General features: G+C 36.3%; 1 protein-coding gene, 1 long non-coding RNA gene and 2 pseudogenes across 5 annotated transcripts; 2 read left to right on the forward strand and 2 right to left on the reverse strand.

The window, feature by feature from the left end:
• Positions 1 to 987: 987 nt before the first annotated feature.
• On the reverse strand, positions 988 to 5047 carry LOC131545189 (uncharacterized). Of its 4 annotated transcripts, XR_009272354.1 has the most exons (8): positions 4607 to 5047; positions 4316 to 4417; positions 3740 to 4189; positions 3542 to 3632; positions 3110 to 3457; positions 2916 to 3033; positions 1602 to 2254; positions 988 to 1503 (listed from the first exon to the last, which is right to left on the reverse strand). It is a non-coding gene; the product is annotated as an uncharacterized LOC131545189 (long non-coding RNA). The 4 variants fall into 4 exon arrangements; XR_009272351.1 differs by having other exon boundaries at positions 1602 to 3457; positions 3740 to 3902; positions 3981 to 4189; XR_009272353.1 differs by having other exon boundaries at positions 2916 to 3457.
• Positions 5048 to 8706: 3659 nt separating this feature from the next.
• On the reverse strand, positions 8707 to 11398 carry LOC131542693 (claudin-3-like). Its single transcript, XM_058779608.1, has 2 exons — positions 11277 to 11398; positions 8707 to 11177 (listed from the first exon to the last, which is right to left on the reverse strand). The coding sequence occupies exon 2, from the start codon at positions 11132 to 11134 to the stop codon at positions 10490 to 10492; it is 645 nt and encodes a 214-aa protein (XP_058635591.1). The 5' UTR covers positions 11135 to 11177; positions 11277 to 11398; the 3' UTR covers positions 8707 to 10489.
• A 1334-nt stretch (positions 11399 to 12732) lies between these two features.
• Positions 12733 to 13638, forward strand: LOC131545409 (ras-related C3 botulinum toxin substrate 1-like; annotated as a pseudogene).
• Positions 13639 to 17992: 4354 nt separating this feature from the next.
• Positions 17993 to 18561, forward strand: LOC131537024 (ras-related C3 botulinum toxin substrate 1-like; annotated as a pseudogene).
• Positions 18562 to 19817: the final 1256 nt, after the last annotated feature.

Consider the following 19817-nt stretch of genomic DNA (forward strand, 5'->3'; position numbering starts at 1 on the left):
TCTCCTTATCACCTCGTGAGACCCATAAATAATGAGACATCTGCACGGATTTAAGAACAAAGAACTGCTTATTTGGAGAGGTTCCAGAAACAGATCGCACGCGATACTGCGACCCCGTTTACCATAAACTACGCTTCTGATAAACACAAACAACTGACTTATAGCTCTGTCTGAGGCAAGACAATCAGTAATTAATGCTGCTATTAAAGCAGTATACAATATATATATATATATATATATATATAATGGATATTAAGGTTGTATTTTATGTCATTTACAGTGTGTGCAGAATTATTAGGCAAGTTGATATTCTGGTCATATTTTTTTTTCCAAGAACATTTTACCAATTACAAACCACATCAATCTTAGTAACTACTATCAATTTTGTATTTAATCATTTATAAGTGATATATAATTGCCCATGAAGGCTGAAAGTTAAAAACTCCTTATTTCAGGTGTGCAGAATTATTAGGCAGGTTTTCTTTTACAGATAAAATGAGCCAAAAATGAGATTGAACTCAAGAATGAAAGTAAAGCAATTATTAAATGCCCATGAGAAGGATGCAATACTAATGCAATAATAGAATTAGCAAAGTTAAGGCATGACCATTGGGCAGCGAAATGCTCATTGGGTCAGCACGGTCAGAAAAAACAGGTGGAGAAGAAAAGACACGTTAACTGCAAAAAAATTAGGAATTAATGTCAATAATTAGGTGAGAAACCATCAGGAACCATTTAGTCTAACTAATGCAATAATAGAATTATCAAAGTTAAGGCATGACCATTGGGCAGCGAAATGCTCATTGGGTCAGCAAGGTTCCCAAAATGTTCTTGGAAAAAAAATATGACCAGAATATCAACTTGCCTAATAATTCTGCACACACTGTATAGGTTTGCTGGTGTAACCCAGACTACTTAAGGGTTATAATTTATATATTAATTTAAATTAATAAGGTTTCACAAAAGTAGAAAATTTAAGATTTGTTGTATTAACAAATACTTTCCATAAAATAAATAGTTTGACAAAAAAATAATTTGTAATATGTAAACAAGTTATTGGTTAGCCAATCGGAATTCTGTTGGTGGGGACCACCTACTTGCTGACGCGGCAGAGACCTGAGAAGGGAGAAGATGGAGAAAAATTTGTTAGGTTTAACGGTTAAGAAAGCAGAAATAATTGAATAAAACTTTGAAAATAGTTTTTCTATTCTTATAGGAAGGTGTTGAGTGGATTTGGTTGTTGTTTTGCTCCTGTGACAATTGATGGGTTGATTACATCGTTGTATTGCTGGAAAGTGAATCTGGACGTGGTGAGTTTAATTTATGTATATTTGCTGACTTCAATGTCTAAATAAGAAAACAACACTTATTTTGCAAGAAAAACAAGTTTATTTCGTTGTTATGGTCATAGGTATGATTTATGTTGTATTTTTTGATGTTATGGTACAAATTCACAGCACCGAGTTCATTTGTTCTCACGTGGTGTCATTCTGCTTCACGTGCCTGAAAGGAGATATGTGTTTATTACTAGAAATGTAATATTTTAAAACATTGAAATAATTACTTTGTATGCTAATTTACTGGTATGTGGAGATACTTACCTAACGTGATGTTATTGTTAACTAAATGCAATCGTGCATTTCTGGCCTTTTGAACAGGTCAGGTTTTTTTTCCTGAGTGGAGACTGATTTTCTTTGATGGCGAGCCAACCGATTCGAACCCTGGAAAAGAAAGAAGAGAATTCATCCTACAGGACCAGGAGAGTATCGTGATTCATTTTTTTCCCTGCTCAAGGTAAAACTATTCCTGCACAGAGACTCTGTTTTTCCTATACGGGACTGAGAACTGTCTGAGATCATTTGAAGAAGGAACTGATATCAGTTTGGGAACATTTGGAAATCAAACTCATTGTGTGATATCACAAAATTGTTGTTGAATCTGAAGAAACTGTTGTCATTCTCCTGTTGAGTACATGGTAAATGGAAACTGACAGTGATCCGATCAAAGTGATTTGCCCTTTTATTTCTTTTCATTGTAATGATGTAATTTACTTTGAATTATTTGTTTTAATTATTTTATTGTAAGTGTTTACTTTTAAGAAGGCAAAGGCCTGCAGTTAAAGGAAAAAAAGTCATAAATATTCTATATACTTACCTCAATTGTGGTTGTCTGTCGTCCTTCAGCAATTACCCTCTACCTCCATAGTCGAACATACTAGGCTTCTGGTTTCCTGATTGGTCCATACAGTGACGATCTAAATTATAAGTACTACGACCCGTTACACTATGTATTGGAACCTATGGTATTTTCTTAACCTGTGACGTATAACTTTTCCCTGTAATTGTATTAGTCTTTAAAAGGTAAAGATAGTAAAGTTCTCTATTTATGACTTCCTCAGGTCAAATTTACAGGACTCTTGGAAAAGAGCATTAGAACCTTAAACTTTCTTCAAATTTCAATCCTCTTACCAGAACGTGTGTATGTGTTTTGTTAGTATTGTATCATAGAATAGCAAATAACCTCTTGATTCATTTATAAACAATGGTCTGGTGCTGTGATTTTCAAGTTTGAAACTATTTGCCAAAGATTGTGTTACCTGTTGCTCAATTTACCCAACCAATTCTGTATTATTATCGTGGCCACAAAATAAGCAGAATTGCTAAGATATACTGGTTTAATGCTCGCTGGACGAGTCGTTAATAAAGTATAAATTATAAGTTTTGATTAATATCAATTAATCAGATTAATATCGAATATCTACGATTCGATTTCCTAAAGCTAAAATTCAAAATAAAAGCTTAAATGAAGAGCTAAATTTTTACAGTGGTCAAAGTAAAAATATAGCTAGCCATGATTAATTTATACTTAGAAATAATATGTTAAAAGTAGTATAAGTAGTAAAGAAAGATCTTCACCAGCTTTGGACATATATTTAGTGCAGACTGCTGCTCTCGTCAAGAAGGAGTTGACCTGTTCCACCTCTTCTCCAGTTGTAAGACCAGCTCCCTCTTGATTTCTTCCGGACCATTTTATCTACCAAAAAAAAAAAAGGTTGTTGAAATAAAAGTGAATGTCCATACCCCAAAAATATGTAATGACAGAATCTTACCTCACAACTCCACTCATGTGCTTTGGCATGCATAACTGATAATAGTGGGCGCATATTTAATAATGGGCTTAGCTCCGGACAGTGTCCCACCACTCTCTTTAAGTATGGCCAGTACTTGCAGGCAACATCTGAACAGAAAAATGCCACATTTTCCTTCGAGAGGGTGTTTTGAAGGAACAGGGAATGAGCAAATATTTCCCCTCTAAACATATTTAGGGCTTTTAACAGTCCTCCATGTCGGCAAACAGCAACCTTAAGGCCTTCCTCATTAATCTTTGAGGCTGACTTTTTCGCTGACTCCTTTGCTGCTGTCCATTTAGAGGAGCTACAAACCCCTTTACCTGTTGACTAAGATATTACATTAAAATGAATGTTTCAATAATGGTAGCTGGACTGGAATATACAATATGGCAATAAGTTAAGGGTTATTACATGCTTGGTCTTTTCATGAACATATTCCACAAAGGATGAAACATCATCATCTTTCATTATAAATGTGCCATCGAAGTAGCCCTTCTCTGTCCTTGATTTTATAGAGAAAGAGAAACATGATATAGACAGTTAAGAAATACAATGCAATAAAACTTACAAAAAAAATAATAATAATAATAATTAAAAAAAAATACATACCCATGTGCATTATGGAACCTGTATAGCTTCCTGTTACCATCCACTGAGACTGCATGCGTGGATGGACTGCAACAAGGACATGGTTGGACACCACAACCTCATGCTGGGCAAAAGTCCATTCCAGAAAGGCTTTCTGGAATGTGTCTCCACATATTTTACCATTCTGTTGAAACAACCAAACCAAGCAATCACTTTAAGGAATAAACAGCATGTAAACAGTACATTGGATAACAATATTTACCCTGCCATTGTACTCTGTTCTTCGGTTCTTTCAAGGAATGCTTGACGTGAAAGACTTGGAGCGAATAGTTTTAAGTCCAGAAAAAAACTAAAAAGTTCAGCCTCATATACAGTCTCAAAATGTATAGAGTCTGGCCAGTACCCAGACATGAGGAGATTACTGACCACAGCATGAGCACTCCAGAGATGGAAGAGTGAAATTGTACCGTCCTAATAAAAAAAGGATGTATCACAACAGCTCTCAACTTCTTAATAACAGATATTACATGCAAGCATTGAGTTTTCTTATATTCCTTCATGTGCTCTTTTCATAAAGAGAAAGAAAATACATCTTACCATTCAAATTAATTAGAATAATAGGTTTGCCACTGGTTACTCTGCATGAACTTTCTGAACAGGCACAGATTTTCACTGGCAAATGTAGTGGAAGATATCGGACTAAAAACACAAAAGCAAAACAATGATAAACAACTCCTCAGCAAAGAATTAATAAAAAAGTAAAATGTAATATATAATTTCATATACATATATATATATATATATATATTGAATTATAATTTTACCCTAATGAACAGCCATTTAAAATGTTCAGACTGAAAAGAATGATGGGACACATGAAAAGCATACCCTGTTCAGAGAACTCAAATGTTTCAGAATGTCTCTTCACTGCACTGGTTGGACACAATGGCTTAAAGAACCCATGGACCATAGACTCCCTGTTATGAAGAGGTAGGTGCTGATGGACATCTCCATCACACAAGGTGCATAGATACTGCCTAGTTAGACAGTCCCTGCACCGTACAATGGCCTCAGCAGTTAGACAGTGTTGGCAGATGCATTCCTGAACATATTCTGCCTCCAAAAGACTGGAAAGACTCCAAAGGACTCCCTTGCAATGTGCCATTTTTCATGGCTAGGGGATTGCCGCTTCTGCCAGGCTGTGGCTAAAGACACCTCTTCAGGCTGAACACATTAATTATTAAGGATATGCTCCAATTCTTCAATGAGAGAGGCTTCATTGAAAGAGAAACAGTGATATAGTCACAATACAATCCATTTTTATGGAGATATTGTACAATGATCTCATTTAAAAAAACAAAAAAAACATCATGCAATTATGTATGTTGCAGCTGGCAGAATAAACAATTTTATAAACAGTTACCAGTTTCTGCTCGATCAACAAATTAATCTTGGATGGGTACACTGGTAGGAGCTTTAAACAAAATCAAATGTGAATACATAAATTACGATTTGAGGTCCTTTATATCTAGTTCTGTAAGTAAATAACCCAGTCAACAATTTGATCTCACAGTGATGTCACCATGAGCTCACAGGATACTCGTGATGAGGTCACAATGTGAGGTAACAGTGAGCTAAAAGTGTAACCTCACAGCGCCCTCACTGTGTGCTCATACTAATGTGAGGTCAAAGTGCACTCACTGCACAGAGACTAGGTACCCAGCATGCATTGCAGCATGAAGCTTTTGATTGTCACCATTGTTGAGATTCATACACTGATTCTTGATGTCTCTCTTTGTGTTTAAATGACAGAGTAGTTAATAATGTTTGTGTCTTATGCTGTTGTAGTTCTTCTAAATGATTATGAAAGTGACGTGTCATACGGCCAAGTATGGTGACCCATGCTCGGAATTTGTGCTCTGCAATTAACCCAGCCAAAGTGTACACACCCCCGGAGCAGTGGGCAGCCATTTATGCTGCGGTGCCGGGAAGCAGTTGGGGTTCGGTGCCTTGCTCAAGGGCACCTCATTCGTAGTATTGAGGCTGGAGAGAGCGCTATTCAGAGAGCGCTGTACATCCACTCCCCCCACCTACAATCTCTTCCGGCCCGAGACTCAAACTCGCAACCATTGGATTACGAGTACAAGTCCGACTCTTTAACCATTAGGCCACGACTTCCCAAGACCAAGACTGCATATTGAATCTAGGTGATGACTGTGTTGTTGTTATCATCAATAACAAACCACCTGGTTGCAGTCTCTTTTTGGGTTTCCTTGCCATAACAAACGTGCTTTACAAACACAATTACAGCAGCCTAAAAAAATATAATGTTATAAAGTCAAGGGTCAAGAGCCCAACTAAAGCAAACACTAATCACTATGATGGCAACATCAAACAAAACAATAAAACATCATCATCTAAATCTCTGTTAATTCCCAATAAGCACTTTTGAAGATGTCTGACAGAAATTAAGTCAGTCTGGTTAATAATGAGTGAAGCTGGAGATTTGTTTATTTCAGTTGATTTCATCGAAGGCTGTGTCTGGAAGTCAGTTGTATGTTTGGAGAAGGTTCTTATAACAGAAACCTGTTAGCTGGGCGTGCACTCATGAGCTCATCATGTGAGAGCACTGTGATATCTCTGTAATAGTGTTGAGAAACAGGAAGTAGAATGTCCCCCAGCGACAGATATTTGAGCTGCCTCCTCTTAACCTGCTCAACGTTTTGAATTCACAATGAGTTCATATATTACTCACACTGTGAGTATCACCGTATGAGAATGGTGTGATGTCACTGTGATCATCGCGTGATCTCACGTGTTGACTGGGAAGTGCATATGAAGATTAAAACAGACTGCACATAGCTAAACATTTATCATATAGGGAGAAAAGACAAATCACAACTGAAAGTAACAATATATTTAAATGATAACTGTAAATTCTCAGCTGTGTCACCATGTTTAGGGGCTGCTCTTTTCAGTTTTGGTGTTTTTGCAGTTTTTTTTTCAAAGCGGCCTTACCACATTCCCATTTTTGTCCCTTCGCCTCCATTTCACAGTCGTGGGATGTGGCTTAGACCTTTTGGCTTGATTATTTTCCTCTTTCTAAATTGCAAATATATTTTACAGGTTTTTAAATTAGTTTACACTTACCTTTCATGAATAATATATTAGCCTATATAACTATTCATCTGTAGTTTTCTTTAAATATTTTACAGAGTAAAAGAAGTCAAAGTTAATTATTATTTAAGATACAATTTCTAAAGTTACCGGCATATGATCAAGAAACACATCTCCAAGAAGATGTACTGCTTCTAAAGAGCCTCTGGACGTTCTGATTGAACAACTGTAAAATAGGGAGGAAAAAATAATAATAAAAAAAGAAATTCAAAAACAAGTTGGGTTAAACCAGGATTACAATCAGTTGATTAATCCACACATCTGTGATCGACGCGTAATGCCTGGCATGCACATAAAGTTATGTGATCTCAACATAATGTAACCAAATACATATGATGCATCAGTAAAAAGTCATCTTTGCGCACAGATGACCCTTCGGTCATCGGTGCCCCTCTCCCCTCCATCCTGGACATTTTCCTCACACGATGCTCCAGCAAAGCCAATAGCATCATGAAGGACTCCACACATCCCTCCCACAGTCTCTTCCAGCTCCTACCATCAGGAAGACGGTACCGGAGCATCAGAGCCCGCTCTGCCAGACTGCTCAACAGCTTTTTCCCCCAGGCTGTGAGAGCCCTGAACTCAAATCACCCCGCCCCTCTCTGAACCCCCATACAAACCCCCTACCTCCTGAAACATGGACCATCGAAAACTTATGGAACTTTTTTTCTATGCAATCGAAGTGTGCTACACACAGGTGAGTGGGCCTGTACAAACCACCTGTAGTAGCACACTCTCCTCCTCTATGTGCACTAGTCACTTTTCACACACACTGCTGTGTGTACACAAATCCCACAAAAAGACTCAGTAATGTACGTATGTTTACATGCTCATGCACTACAAATCATCCTGCACTGTTCCCCAGCCAGCTGCTGACTCACAATGTTTCTCTTCGCACATGTACAGTATTTATCTGAAGCACTCGTATAGTTTGTATTGTTTGTATTTTTTAGTTTATGTATAGGTAAAACATTTTTTTTTATATATAGTATATTTATAGTCAATCTATCAGTAGGATAGTTGTGCATAGGTTTATATTGTCTTACTTCATTGCTGTATGCCTGTATTTATGTAGCACCGTGGTCCTGTGAGGCACGACATTTCGTTCCACTGTATGCCCCCGCATGTAGCGGAATGACGATAAAGCTGAACTTGACTTGACTTACACTAATTTTTTTTCTAATACATTTAATGAAAATGTTTTTAAACAGACATTAATCGCCTGGCAACACTGTGGCCTGCATGTGCAAGCTCACTTAAGAGAATAACGTTTGATGCTGACAGCATTGACACACATTAGAAATCCTATTAGCACTTGCATTTACGATATTTATTTATTTATTTGTTCATATTTTTGGCTAAATAGTTACTTTTGTGTTGTGATGATTGACAGCTTCGACAATGCACGAGGTCGCACGAGGTGAAAGTGATGTGACATGTGGCCAAGTATGGTGACCCATACTCGGAATTTGTGTTCTGCAGTTAACCCATCCTGAGTGCACACACACAGCAGTGAACACACACACCGTGAACACACACCCCGAGCAGTATTATTAAGCTAGCTCAGTGTTAGATGTAGTAGCAACATTCGTCCCTACTAGAGATTCTGAGTAATATAGGCTACAATATGTTTCTGTAAAATAAATAAATAAACAAATCTAAATATGTATTTCTGCATATGCGGCGGCACCTGCACAAGATGAAATCTTGAGTATGACTGAAGAGGCGGGACAATGGTGATGACGTTGATATAATCCATTCACTGCGTACAATGCATACGCATTTTCCATCAATGGAAGTTTAACGGGAGGTGATTTGCGTACAGTGTGAACGAAAAATGTGACTTTGGCGTGTAAATACTACGCCTAATGAAAATGCAAACTCGTTGTATAGATACGCAGTAGTAAGAGACTGGGTTGCGTGGCCACGACAAAACTAAGTGAACCGAAGACGGCCCCTCCCGGTCACCGTAGAGCAGGGATAGAGCGGTGAGGAATAAAGGTAAATTATGTGAAAACATTTTTTAAAGTTTTTATTATTTTTTTATTTTTATTATTATTATTTTTTTTTTTTACGAAGCATTAACACATATTAGACTATACCCCATAAAATATTACTTTTAATCACAAAGTTGTTGAACTCAATATGAATCTGAGTCAATAACACTTAAAACATAGATGATTTATCAAGCAAATAACCATTTCAACAAAAATTTACAATGTAACCGTTTTTACACACACTGTAAAAAAACAATTCTGTAGTTTTTACTAAATAATTTTGGCAGCTGTGGTTGTTTTGTGAAATAATTTTGTGAAAAATAGAAAAACTGTGAACACATTTACAGAACAAACTGTAAAATGTACAGTATAAAACTGTAATTTGTGAACAAGGAAATTTGAATGTAAACTAGTAAATTCAACACACTGCTATTAAAATACTGACAACCACCATAATAATGCAGGTTGTAAAAGAGAAAGCCATATGAAGAATCAAAGCTCCACACAAGTAGCTTCACCACAAGCAGAATTATATACTAATATATAGAAGGTGCACAGAGTCATTCATGCAAACACAAAACCATCATAGTAACACACATGGTACTTAAATAATGCAATAAACTTTCATCAAACAACAGAAGATGTAACATAAAGCCCAAATGTACATAACTGATAACAAAAACTATTAAAAAACATGATTATTTAAACAAAATACTTTCAAATGTGGAGTGTCATGCAGGGAATTCTGGGAATATCAGTTTACAGTTTTTGACTGTCAATTATACATTGATTTGTTATTTTTACTTCTAAAAACTGTACAATTAACAGCATTTTACTGTAAAATTACATGGAATGTCTGGTTAGAACTTTCACAGTTTTTCCCTGTATATAGTACGGGAACTTATTGTTAAGCTAATTTTTTTTTTCATAGCATCTTTATAAAATTTTACAGTTAAAATTACACTTTTTTTTTTTTACAGTGCAGTTTTTACAGCAAGACATAGCTGTACAAGCTGTACATTTTACAAGATGTAGCTGTAGCTTGCAATGCATTATGGGTCAAACAACATTTACAGCTGTTAACAGTATATTTCCATGTCACCTGTGAGTAATTTTACAAGAAGGAGGTGTTGTTATTGTAGCTCATGCGTTTTTACAGTAATGCACTGCAGTGTGGCATTGTGGGGTTTTCGCTGGCTTTATTCACGTTTGAAATCTGGTTGAATGGAGCAGCACAAGAATGACTGAAGACTAAAGGCATTATTCATATTTTTGTTTATTATTTATTTTGCATGCATCCACTCGTAATGTATTTAACACATATACAGATGGATTGTAAAGAAGAAAAAAAAAAAAAAAAAAGGCCAAAGCTGCTGTGTAGATATCTGACAGTTCTCCATTCCATTTTTAACAGTTTCAATGAATAAGAATAAGAATGCATTGACATTAAACACAATGAAACCTTTACAGAGCTGATTGCAATTCAAGCAAGGTATAAACATATTAGTATAAGATTTTCCATTCTTGTTTTAAGCCATTAGAGTTATCTCCACCCTTTGTGTGAGACCTTTTTTTATTTTCTTACAAGAAAACAAGGTTAAACATGGTCCATCCTGTCATATCCACCACCGACAAAGCGTGGAACAGAGTAGCCCATTCTTGGCGTCTTGTACTTCTTCTCCTGTGGAGGACAGGTGCAGCACAGCAAAGCTCCTCCAATCAGTAACAGAGCAACAGCGGCAAACCCTACATAGATGGACGCCCCAACCTCTCTTTGATGAACGCTGTCTGGTATTTGGTTGTAAATCTCCTGAATGGTTAGGTGTGCCACCCAGACCACCGGAATGAGCTCCAGGATGCCGGCAATAATGAACATCACACCAGAGACGATCATCATTTTAGCCTTGGATACTTCCTCTTTGATAAAATTTGTGCATTTGGTGCCTATGATGTAGATCATCACGCCCAGGAAAGCCAAGACGACGACAATGACCGTCATGGCTCTGGAAACCTGAATTTCCTGCGGTAGGGCCTGAATGCTGTTGTAGACCTTACACTTAATCTGTCTGGTGCTCTGTACAGCACAATTCATCCACAAACCTTGCCAGATGCTTCGTGCTGTGATGATTTGTGAATTAACAAAGACCGTGCCACACCACATTGGGAGAGCACAAGCGATAATGCTAAGGATCCAGCCACTAATGCCCAGGGCAATGCCCCCAATCTCCATTCCCTTCAACATTGTGCCTTTTAGGGTGTTTTTATTTATTTATTTATTATTTTACCTAGGAATAGGAGATATTGCTTAGTTTAAAATGTCATATGCAAATAAAAGTGATACTATTGAACAGAAGATAAAAAATGTTGCAAGAAATGTCATTTACCAAGTGCTGAGATGTTCCAAATGTATGCGGCCAAAGTCTTCCTTTTCTTTGTGTAGCCTGAGAAAGTGCTGTGAAGCCAAGCAGCATTTGTATTCCCAAAGAGCAAGTGGAGGAGGACCTTAACAGGATGAGATAGGCAGTGTGATACAGGTCCGTGCGTGTTATCTGTCTGATATGGTTGCTATGGGGAGAAGAACAGTATGTTGGCACATGCTTTCCCTTGTAATTCCTGCGAACACTGTGTAAGATAGATAAACAGGCTCAGGCAGGAAAAAGCACCTGGAAGCACATCAGTAATCAAGGGGGCAAATAATTGACCTGAATCACACTGAATATTTCACACTGGAGACGGTAGGATCTCAAACCTTCTTAGAATTTAAGACAGCATTGATTAATGGATTTTATTGACTGACTTTTTGTCAGTCAATAAAAAAAAGTTTTTGTTGTTGTTTTTTGATGATGATGATGGTCTTTCGGGTTTTTACAGAAGTGCTTGGTATTGTATAAGTATTAAGTTTTAAGATACTAACAAAATCTGGCCACCCTACACTAACTACACACCTTCACTTACAACAATAACATTTGCAGAGAGCACATAAATGTGTGCTCAATATCAGCTTAAAACACAAAATAATGAGCCTAATTAGGGATAGTTAATTTCCAAAATCAAAAACATAAAATAACATTTTCAAAGTAATTAAAAACAAAAACATGCAAAAATGTAGTTTCCATTTTTAATTTATAGAAAATAACAAGTGATAATTCAGTGATATTTTGACCACTGAACTAGGAAATGTAGCTGATGTTTATTTTTATTGTTGTTATTTTTATGAATATTTTGCATTCTTGCATTTGTGCTGAACTCCGTAAAATCATAACACACGTCTTATATTCTTCCCTTCTGACCAATTTATGTGTGAACTTTAAATTCTGTAGTTTGTTTCTGCGAAAGTGAAACAGTGAAAAAAGTAAAAAAAGTAAACAGTGATTTGTCTAGAAAAGTCCTGATTTACAGGAAATGATAGGAGATAATGAGATAAAGTCTATAATTACATAAGAACATTTAAACATTTACAGACAAAGTGTACTGCTTCAATATGAGATTTCATATGGTGGAAAGCAATGCCTCAAATTAATGCACTCTCCATTTTTTTCAGAATTATCTCAAAATAATGTGTTTTTTAAATTTTGAGCCGAATATTTTTATTTATGTATGTATTTATTTATTTCACAGTTTTGATATATTTACTGGTTTACCCATTACCCATTAATTTTGAAATTTGAAATTAGATTTTTTTTTTTTTACACGGTCACTCTTAATTAACCCTGTAAAGCTTGACATATGAAACAATTTTCTTGTTTATTTGTTTGTTTGTTAAAAAAATAAAATAAAATAAAATAATGTTTTTACAATTATCCTAAAAGGATTTTTACTTGCTAAAAATGTATGAACTATCACTCACATGACAGAAGACATGTTGTTAGATTGTGTACAACAGGTTTGGTTTTGATCATGTTTTGGCTTCATAGGGTTAACAGCTGATATTTGGGGGACTGGCTGTCTGTCACTTTTATTGGTCTTGTTCTTAGTTTTGTGGCAGGATACTCGTGTCGTCTGTATTGTCCTTGTGTGAGGTTTATTATTGTATTTGACAAGTGTGACTTGTGTGAGTTCTTGCTCTCTCCTACATTCACAGTTAAACTTGAATGTTAAGTTAGCTGGTCAACTGCATTCAGACACGTCTGCTACTGCTCTGACAGGTTCGGGTAGGAGAGAACAAGAACTCAAGTGCAGATAAACAAAAGGGCTTTTTTTAAAGTCAAAACAAAGACAAAAGAGTGAATGCTAACAGGACAGTGTGCTACACAAATGCAGATCATAAAGTGTGTGATCGTCGGGGACAAGGCTGTGGATAAAACATGAGCTACAGCACTGATCGTTTCCCGAAGAGTACGTCCCCACTGTGTTTGATGATTATGTCTCTGTGACAGTTGATGGGAATCCAGTGACCTCGTATCCTCTGTTTCTCTCTTGTGGATCCAGCGTCATTTGAGAACATCTCTAAAAAGTGGTATCCAGAGGTCAGGCATCATTGCCCCGGTACTCCAATCATTCAAGTCGGGACTAAACTTGATCTGAGGGACGACAAGGACACCATTGAAGAGCTGAAAAATAAAAAATCAAACCCCCATCAGCTACCATCAAGGCCTGGCTGTGGCTGAAGAAATATGAGCTGTGAAGTATCTGGAGTGCTCTGCATTTACACAGATGGGACTTAAGACTGTGTTTGATGAAACAGTCTGGGCGGCCCTGAACCCACCTCTCGTGAAGAAAAGAAAGAGAAAGTGTTTAACCCTCTGAAGTGACTGCACAAAATGCTTACTGTATGTACTGTGTGAATATTGATTGGTTTGTTGGTTAAATTTATGATTTAATGCACTGCTTACAATGTAATCATTATCAGGGCTCGCCTTCAGACAAGTAAATCAGTCTTTTTTTTTATCAAACTTTTTAACTTTATGAAGGCCAATATTTTCCTAACCTTACTAAATGTATGTGTCATCATTTACTTCAAATTCTTATTTTTTTTCTATATTCAGTTAGAATAATTAGACTCTTTATGGTTGTTACCATTCAAATGAAACTCCATCTTTCCACTGCAGAGGAAACACTGAAGCTGCATCGAAAGTGCCATTTAGATGTATTTACTCCGACTGTTTAATGAAGATAAGAGGTTCCATAAATGCATTTACACAGTAAAATTGCAAATGCATGACTAATGTTATAAGATTAATGTTTTACTTTTTTAACATATAAATCTGAAATGTTGGAAAAATGCAATGATACTTTTAAAGTCGGCATGAAATCAAAATTGACAATTCTTATTTTTTGATGGACTACTGTAGTGTTTATTATAAAGACTTTATCCGTGCACTTCATTATTTTTTTTAAATTCACGTGCCCTTGGGTGTGAACGGTGAATCCAGTGGCGAGAAATCCCCCACCACTATCTGCGAACTGGCATTTCAGATCTGCCTCCATTTTGTTAGTAACGCCCCAACTTCCAAGGATTCAATCAATTTCCAAAGGATGAAATCAAGTCCCGCCCTCTCATTTCAGATGCCATTTCACTCTGATATACATCACAGCAGAGAAGAAAAGACAGTTACAACTTCCGTTTCATGCCGACTTTAAATATGAAAGATTTTCTTATTCCCGAAAATACTAGTTAACATTATCGCATTGGACTCAAACTTACTGACTTTGTTCACACAGGGTATAAGTACTTCTCAGAATTTTTTTTTGAATTTTCATAATTTTTTGTGAGTTTTATTTCACTTGGTCACACTTGTGGTGTTCCCGGTCAAAAATGACTCCAAACAATTGCTTATAAATCTCTAATTTTTCTATATTATCACCAAATATTGGATTAATTCTTTTTGTCAACTTGTTTTCTTTAATTTAGGACTGGTTTTGTGTTTCTATTTGCATCTGATTAATTGTAGGCCTCATTTATCTGAAAGTAGGCACCTCATTTTTTGAGTGAAAAAAGCATTTTTTATGAATAATTTTCACAATATGAGATAAAAAAAAAACAATTATGAAAATGTGCACTGTTTATCACACTAGTGTGCTTTAATGTTCAAACAGGAAGTTTTCTTTTAAATGCTTTTATTTTGTACAAAATTGCACAAAGTCACACTCGTCAAAAACGGCCAGCCATTGAAAGTGAATGGGGAAGATCACAAAAAACAGCACCAGTACTCTGTGAGACCATGAACGCCTCAAAACCTATTGTCATCATGTTTTGTCTAGAATATGTGATGAAAGAAAAGATTCTTTTGAAGTCAATGCAGGCTAAAGACAAGGCAGTTTTACCGTGTGTGTGTGTGTGTGTGTGAGAGAGAGATATATAGAGAGAGAGAGTTATCATAAAAGCATATTGCATGCAGTTCAGGGTAGGATGAAATAGGTGTAATACTCACAATAGTTTGTATGGATGTGTGTGTGTGATAGCATGAGTATACATGCATCCACACACACACTGGTCCAAGGCCTTTATGTTTTCAAGCACAACATGCTCCTGAACACAAGTTGTTTCTCTTACTTTCATTCTTCCCCATTCACTTTCAATGGCCGGCCATTTTTGACAAGTGTGACTTTGTGCAATTTTGTACAAAATTAAAGCATTTAAAAGCTTCCTGATTAAACATTAAAGCATACTAGTGTGAGAAACAGTGCAAAGTTTCATAATTTTTTTATCTCATATTGTGAAAATTATTCATAAAAAATATACTTTCGGATAAATGAGGCCTACTTTCAGATAAATGAGGCCTACGATTAATCAGATGCAAATAGAAACACAAAACCAGTCCTAAATGAAAGAAAACAAGTTGGCAAAAAGATTGAATCCAATATTTGGTGATAATATAGCATAATGAGAGATTTATAAGCAATTGTTTGGAGTCCGGTCATTTTTGACCAGGAACACAACAAGTGTGACACGAATCCGAACACAACCAGAGGGTTAACGAGTGAGTCACTGATTCGACCAATTCATTCAAACGGCTAATTCATTCAATAAATAAAGCAAGTGACTGTCTTTATGAATTTATCACTTTATCATTGACCCGATTCGTTCAAAAATGATGAATCAGTAACGAAATACCGCTGTGTTGCTCGGAGATGCGCGACTGTTCCGCTGTGGTTTTGCTTAGAACTATTTTCGACTCATTTAGACGATTGCGAGCCGACTATTTTTTTTGATAGACAATAACTTTATATATCATGCACTTTTGGCTTCACAACTTTGCAGACAGTTTATGTTCACATACTACTAGCCTACATGAAAAGGTAATATTCGAAAAGGCATAATAGGGGCACTTTAAACCAGCTCATGACCAGCTAAGGACCAGCAGCCATGCTTCAAAACATACCTAACCAGCATATGCTGGATTTGCTTGGTCGTGTGATGTTGCTTACCTATATCATATGTTATACAGAATATTTATCTTTCTTTTTTTCTACTGCAGTTGCTGTTATGTCTATTAGTTTTGATTTTTCCATGAGTCAGACCTCATGACTGAACCTCAACTGACGCAACCTTGATAGTATCCGTTATCAGTCACCGTTTACACTGAAAGTAATGAAATCAGAATCGTTCTTACCAAAGTTTCAGTGCTGCCCTAGTTATTGTTTGTTATTGATGTTTTAATCAGGTTACTTGTCCAGTCAGGCAAGTAAAATTCTCTTTCACTTGCCCTTTTACAAAATCCACTTGTCCCGGACAAGCGTTAATGTCAAGCCCAACATATTTGTAAGGTGAAATAATATTTCTACAATTATGAATTTTTGAAGTCACGTATTTTTTTTGTTTTGTTTTTGTTGTTTTTTTCTTGTGTGCTTCTTTACTCTTCATTAAAACCTACAAAACATATAATTTTGAGTAACTTAATAGATCCAGAAGAAAAAAAAAAAAAAGAAGAAGAAGAAGAAGAAAAAAACATCACAACAAACATCCTAAACTTTGGTGGAAAGTGCATCGAACATCCACTAAATGTTACTGAATGAAAGCATCTACTGTAAGTCCTGGACAAAGAGGATTCAAAAGACCTTGATGTACAAAAATATGCAGACATCATAATAGTTGACTTATTATTAAGAAGGCCATGCTGCTTCATTGTTTCTTTTTTGTGTGTTAATTTGTGTTGCAGGTTTAACTGACGCCTTAAATTTTCACTCTGAACTGCACTGATGGTTGAATTCTGTCAGTGGCATTATGCTGGATTATAGCTGATTATTTGTTTATATAGTTCTTTATAATATACAAATTATTTTGAGTCTACTTTACAATTAAATTCATGTAAAATTTAGTTTCAAGAAGTAGTTTCAAGTAATTTTTAAAATACGGCACAATGTAATATTTATTACTTATTAAAGTACTAATCCTACTTATTAAAGTAACTCATACTTTAATTATTCTGATCAGATCTTATTTCCATATTTAAAGTATGAATTGAATGTGAAAATAAGATCAGAGTAAAGACTGGGAAGTTTTTGGGAGGGAAAGTCGTTGCATTTCAAGAATCTGTTTATGTCACCTCCATGAACAGTAATTCACACATCAACCACTAGAGGTCTTTCAGTCTGTTAAACAATACATCCTTAAAGGGATAGTTCACCCAAAAATGAAAATAACCCCATAATTTACTCACCCTCAAACCATCCTAGGTGTAAATGACTTTCTTCCTTCAGATGAATACAGTCGGATTTATATTGAAAAACGTCCTGGATCTGCGTTTAAATGCTCCTGACATTCTACCTGTGCTCTGTTTGAGCACTTTTTTTTTGTGTGTGTGTTTGTATTTCCACAACCCCTTTTGGTTGGTTTTTGTGTGCCATGTGCTCTTTTGTCAGTCTCTTGTCTTTGCTCCACCTGCTTGCTATCTGATGATTGGTTCATTTGGTTTCTTCTCACTCTCTCCTTCCAAAACCTGACGGATGAAGCAGCAGCATAATGCACTGAATGCAGTCGACCAACTAACTTTAGTCACATGGCATTTACGACTTCCTTTGGCTTCTATCAACTCTGCATCTCTTTTCTGTGTGGAATCACTGTGTTGTTGAATTTGAGGGTGGATTATTCCAGTCAGAGCAGTTTTATTGATTCATTCACAGTTAAAGCTGAGTGCTAACAGGATAGTGTGCTACACAAATGCAGACCATAGAGTGTGTGATCATCAGGGATGTGGCTGCGCATAAAAAAAACCCTTCTGATCAGCTACACCATTGGACGTTTTCCAGAGGAGTTTGTCCCCACTGTGTTTGATAAGTATGAAGCAGGTGATCCTGGAACTCTTTGATACACCGGGACTGGAGGATTACGACAGACTTCGACCACATTCCTACCTTGACACCGATGTGTTCTTGATGTGTTTCTCTCTTGTGGATCCAGCCTCATTTGAGAACATCTCTAAAAAGTGGTATACAGAGGTCAGGCATCATTGCCCCGCAACTCTGATTATTCTAGTCGGGACTAAACTTGATCTGAGAGACAACAAGGACACCATTGAAATGCTGAAAAAGAGCAAACAAATCCCCATCAGCTACCATCAAGGCCTGGCTGTGGCTGAAGAAATACGAGCTGTGAAGTATCTGGAGTGCTCTGCATTTACACAGATGGGACTTAAGACTGTGTTTGATGAAGCTGTCCGGGCGGCCCTGGACCAGAAGAACGTTGAATGCTCTGAACTGATGGCACACACGGCATCAGCCACAATCTGAGCTCATCTGAGAGAAGAAAACAAAGAAGCCGAGGATGATGGAAAATTTGTGAAAAAGAAACCATGAGAGGCCATTCAAGAAATAATGCTTACTATATGTGACCCTGGACCATAAAACCAGTCATAAGTAGTATGGATTTCTAGCAATAGCCAACAATACATCGTATGGGTCAAAATTATCGATTTTTTCTTTAATGCCAAAAATGATTAGGATATTAAGTAAATATCATGTTCCATGAAGATATTTTGTAAATTTCCTACTTTAAATATTTTTGATTAGTAATATGCATTGCTAAAAACTTCAGATTCCAGATTTTCAAATAGTTGTATCTCGACCAAATACTGTTCTATCCTAACAAACCACACTGTAAAAAATGATACACTATATTTACTCAATATAATTGTGTCAACAGATTACAAGCAATATTAATTCAATTAATTAGAATTAATCCAATGAGATGCTTACAAATTATCCATTCACAATAAGTAAAATAGCACAAACAAATTAAGTAAAATTTAAACAAAAATATTGGTTTCATTGGACAAAAAAAAAATAAAAAAACACTATGCTAATGATACTACCTTGACATCGGTGTCAAGGTAGCATGTCAGGCCAGTAATTGGTGATCAAGAAACACTGCGCAAAAACGTAATATGCATGCACATGATGTCACCTTCTTCACAAATTCATGTTTTTGTTGTTTACATGGAGATGATACAGGCATCTTGTTCAAAAGCTTGTGTTTCCAGGCCCCCAAAACTGAATTATTGAAGACACCTGATGTTAACAAACAGAATCACTGAAGGAGAAAATCATGTTTTACAATTAGGTCACCGTCACGGTGGTCAATGTTTGCTTTAGTTGGGCTCTTGACCCTTTACCCTTTAACACTGGATATTGTTTGGCTGCTGTAACTGAGCCAGACAACAGTTAAGACAAACCAAGAGAAAAGGTGATTGGTCATCATCTGACCTGAATCTCTGAGTTGGATTGGTTTCTGCCATACTGTGATTGTACAGTGTAATGTCTGAAATTTTCAGCATAAACAGAGATTTTTAAGAGCTCTTCTGATCAAATAATAAATATATTTAAAAAAAAAAGCTTTGATCTAGGCACACAGACATCAAGTATCAGCGTGAGAACCTCAACAATGGTGACCATCAAATGTTGCAGTGCATTCTGGGTGCCACCAATCAAAACTCATCAATAGCTCCCATCATGCATTGCATATTTTTAGTAGTTTGTTTTGTGACGTT

The sequence above is a fragment of the Onychostoma macrolepis genome, chromosome 01, assembly GCF_012432095.1.
Source record: "Onychostoma macrolepis isolate SWU-2019 chromosome 01, ASM1243209v1, whole genome shotgun sequence".
Taxonomy (NCBI): Eukaryota; Metazoa; Chordata; class Actinopteri; order Cypriniformes; family Cyprinidae; genus Onychostoma; species Onychostoma macrolepis.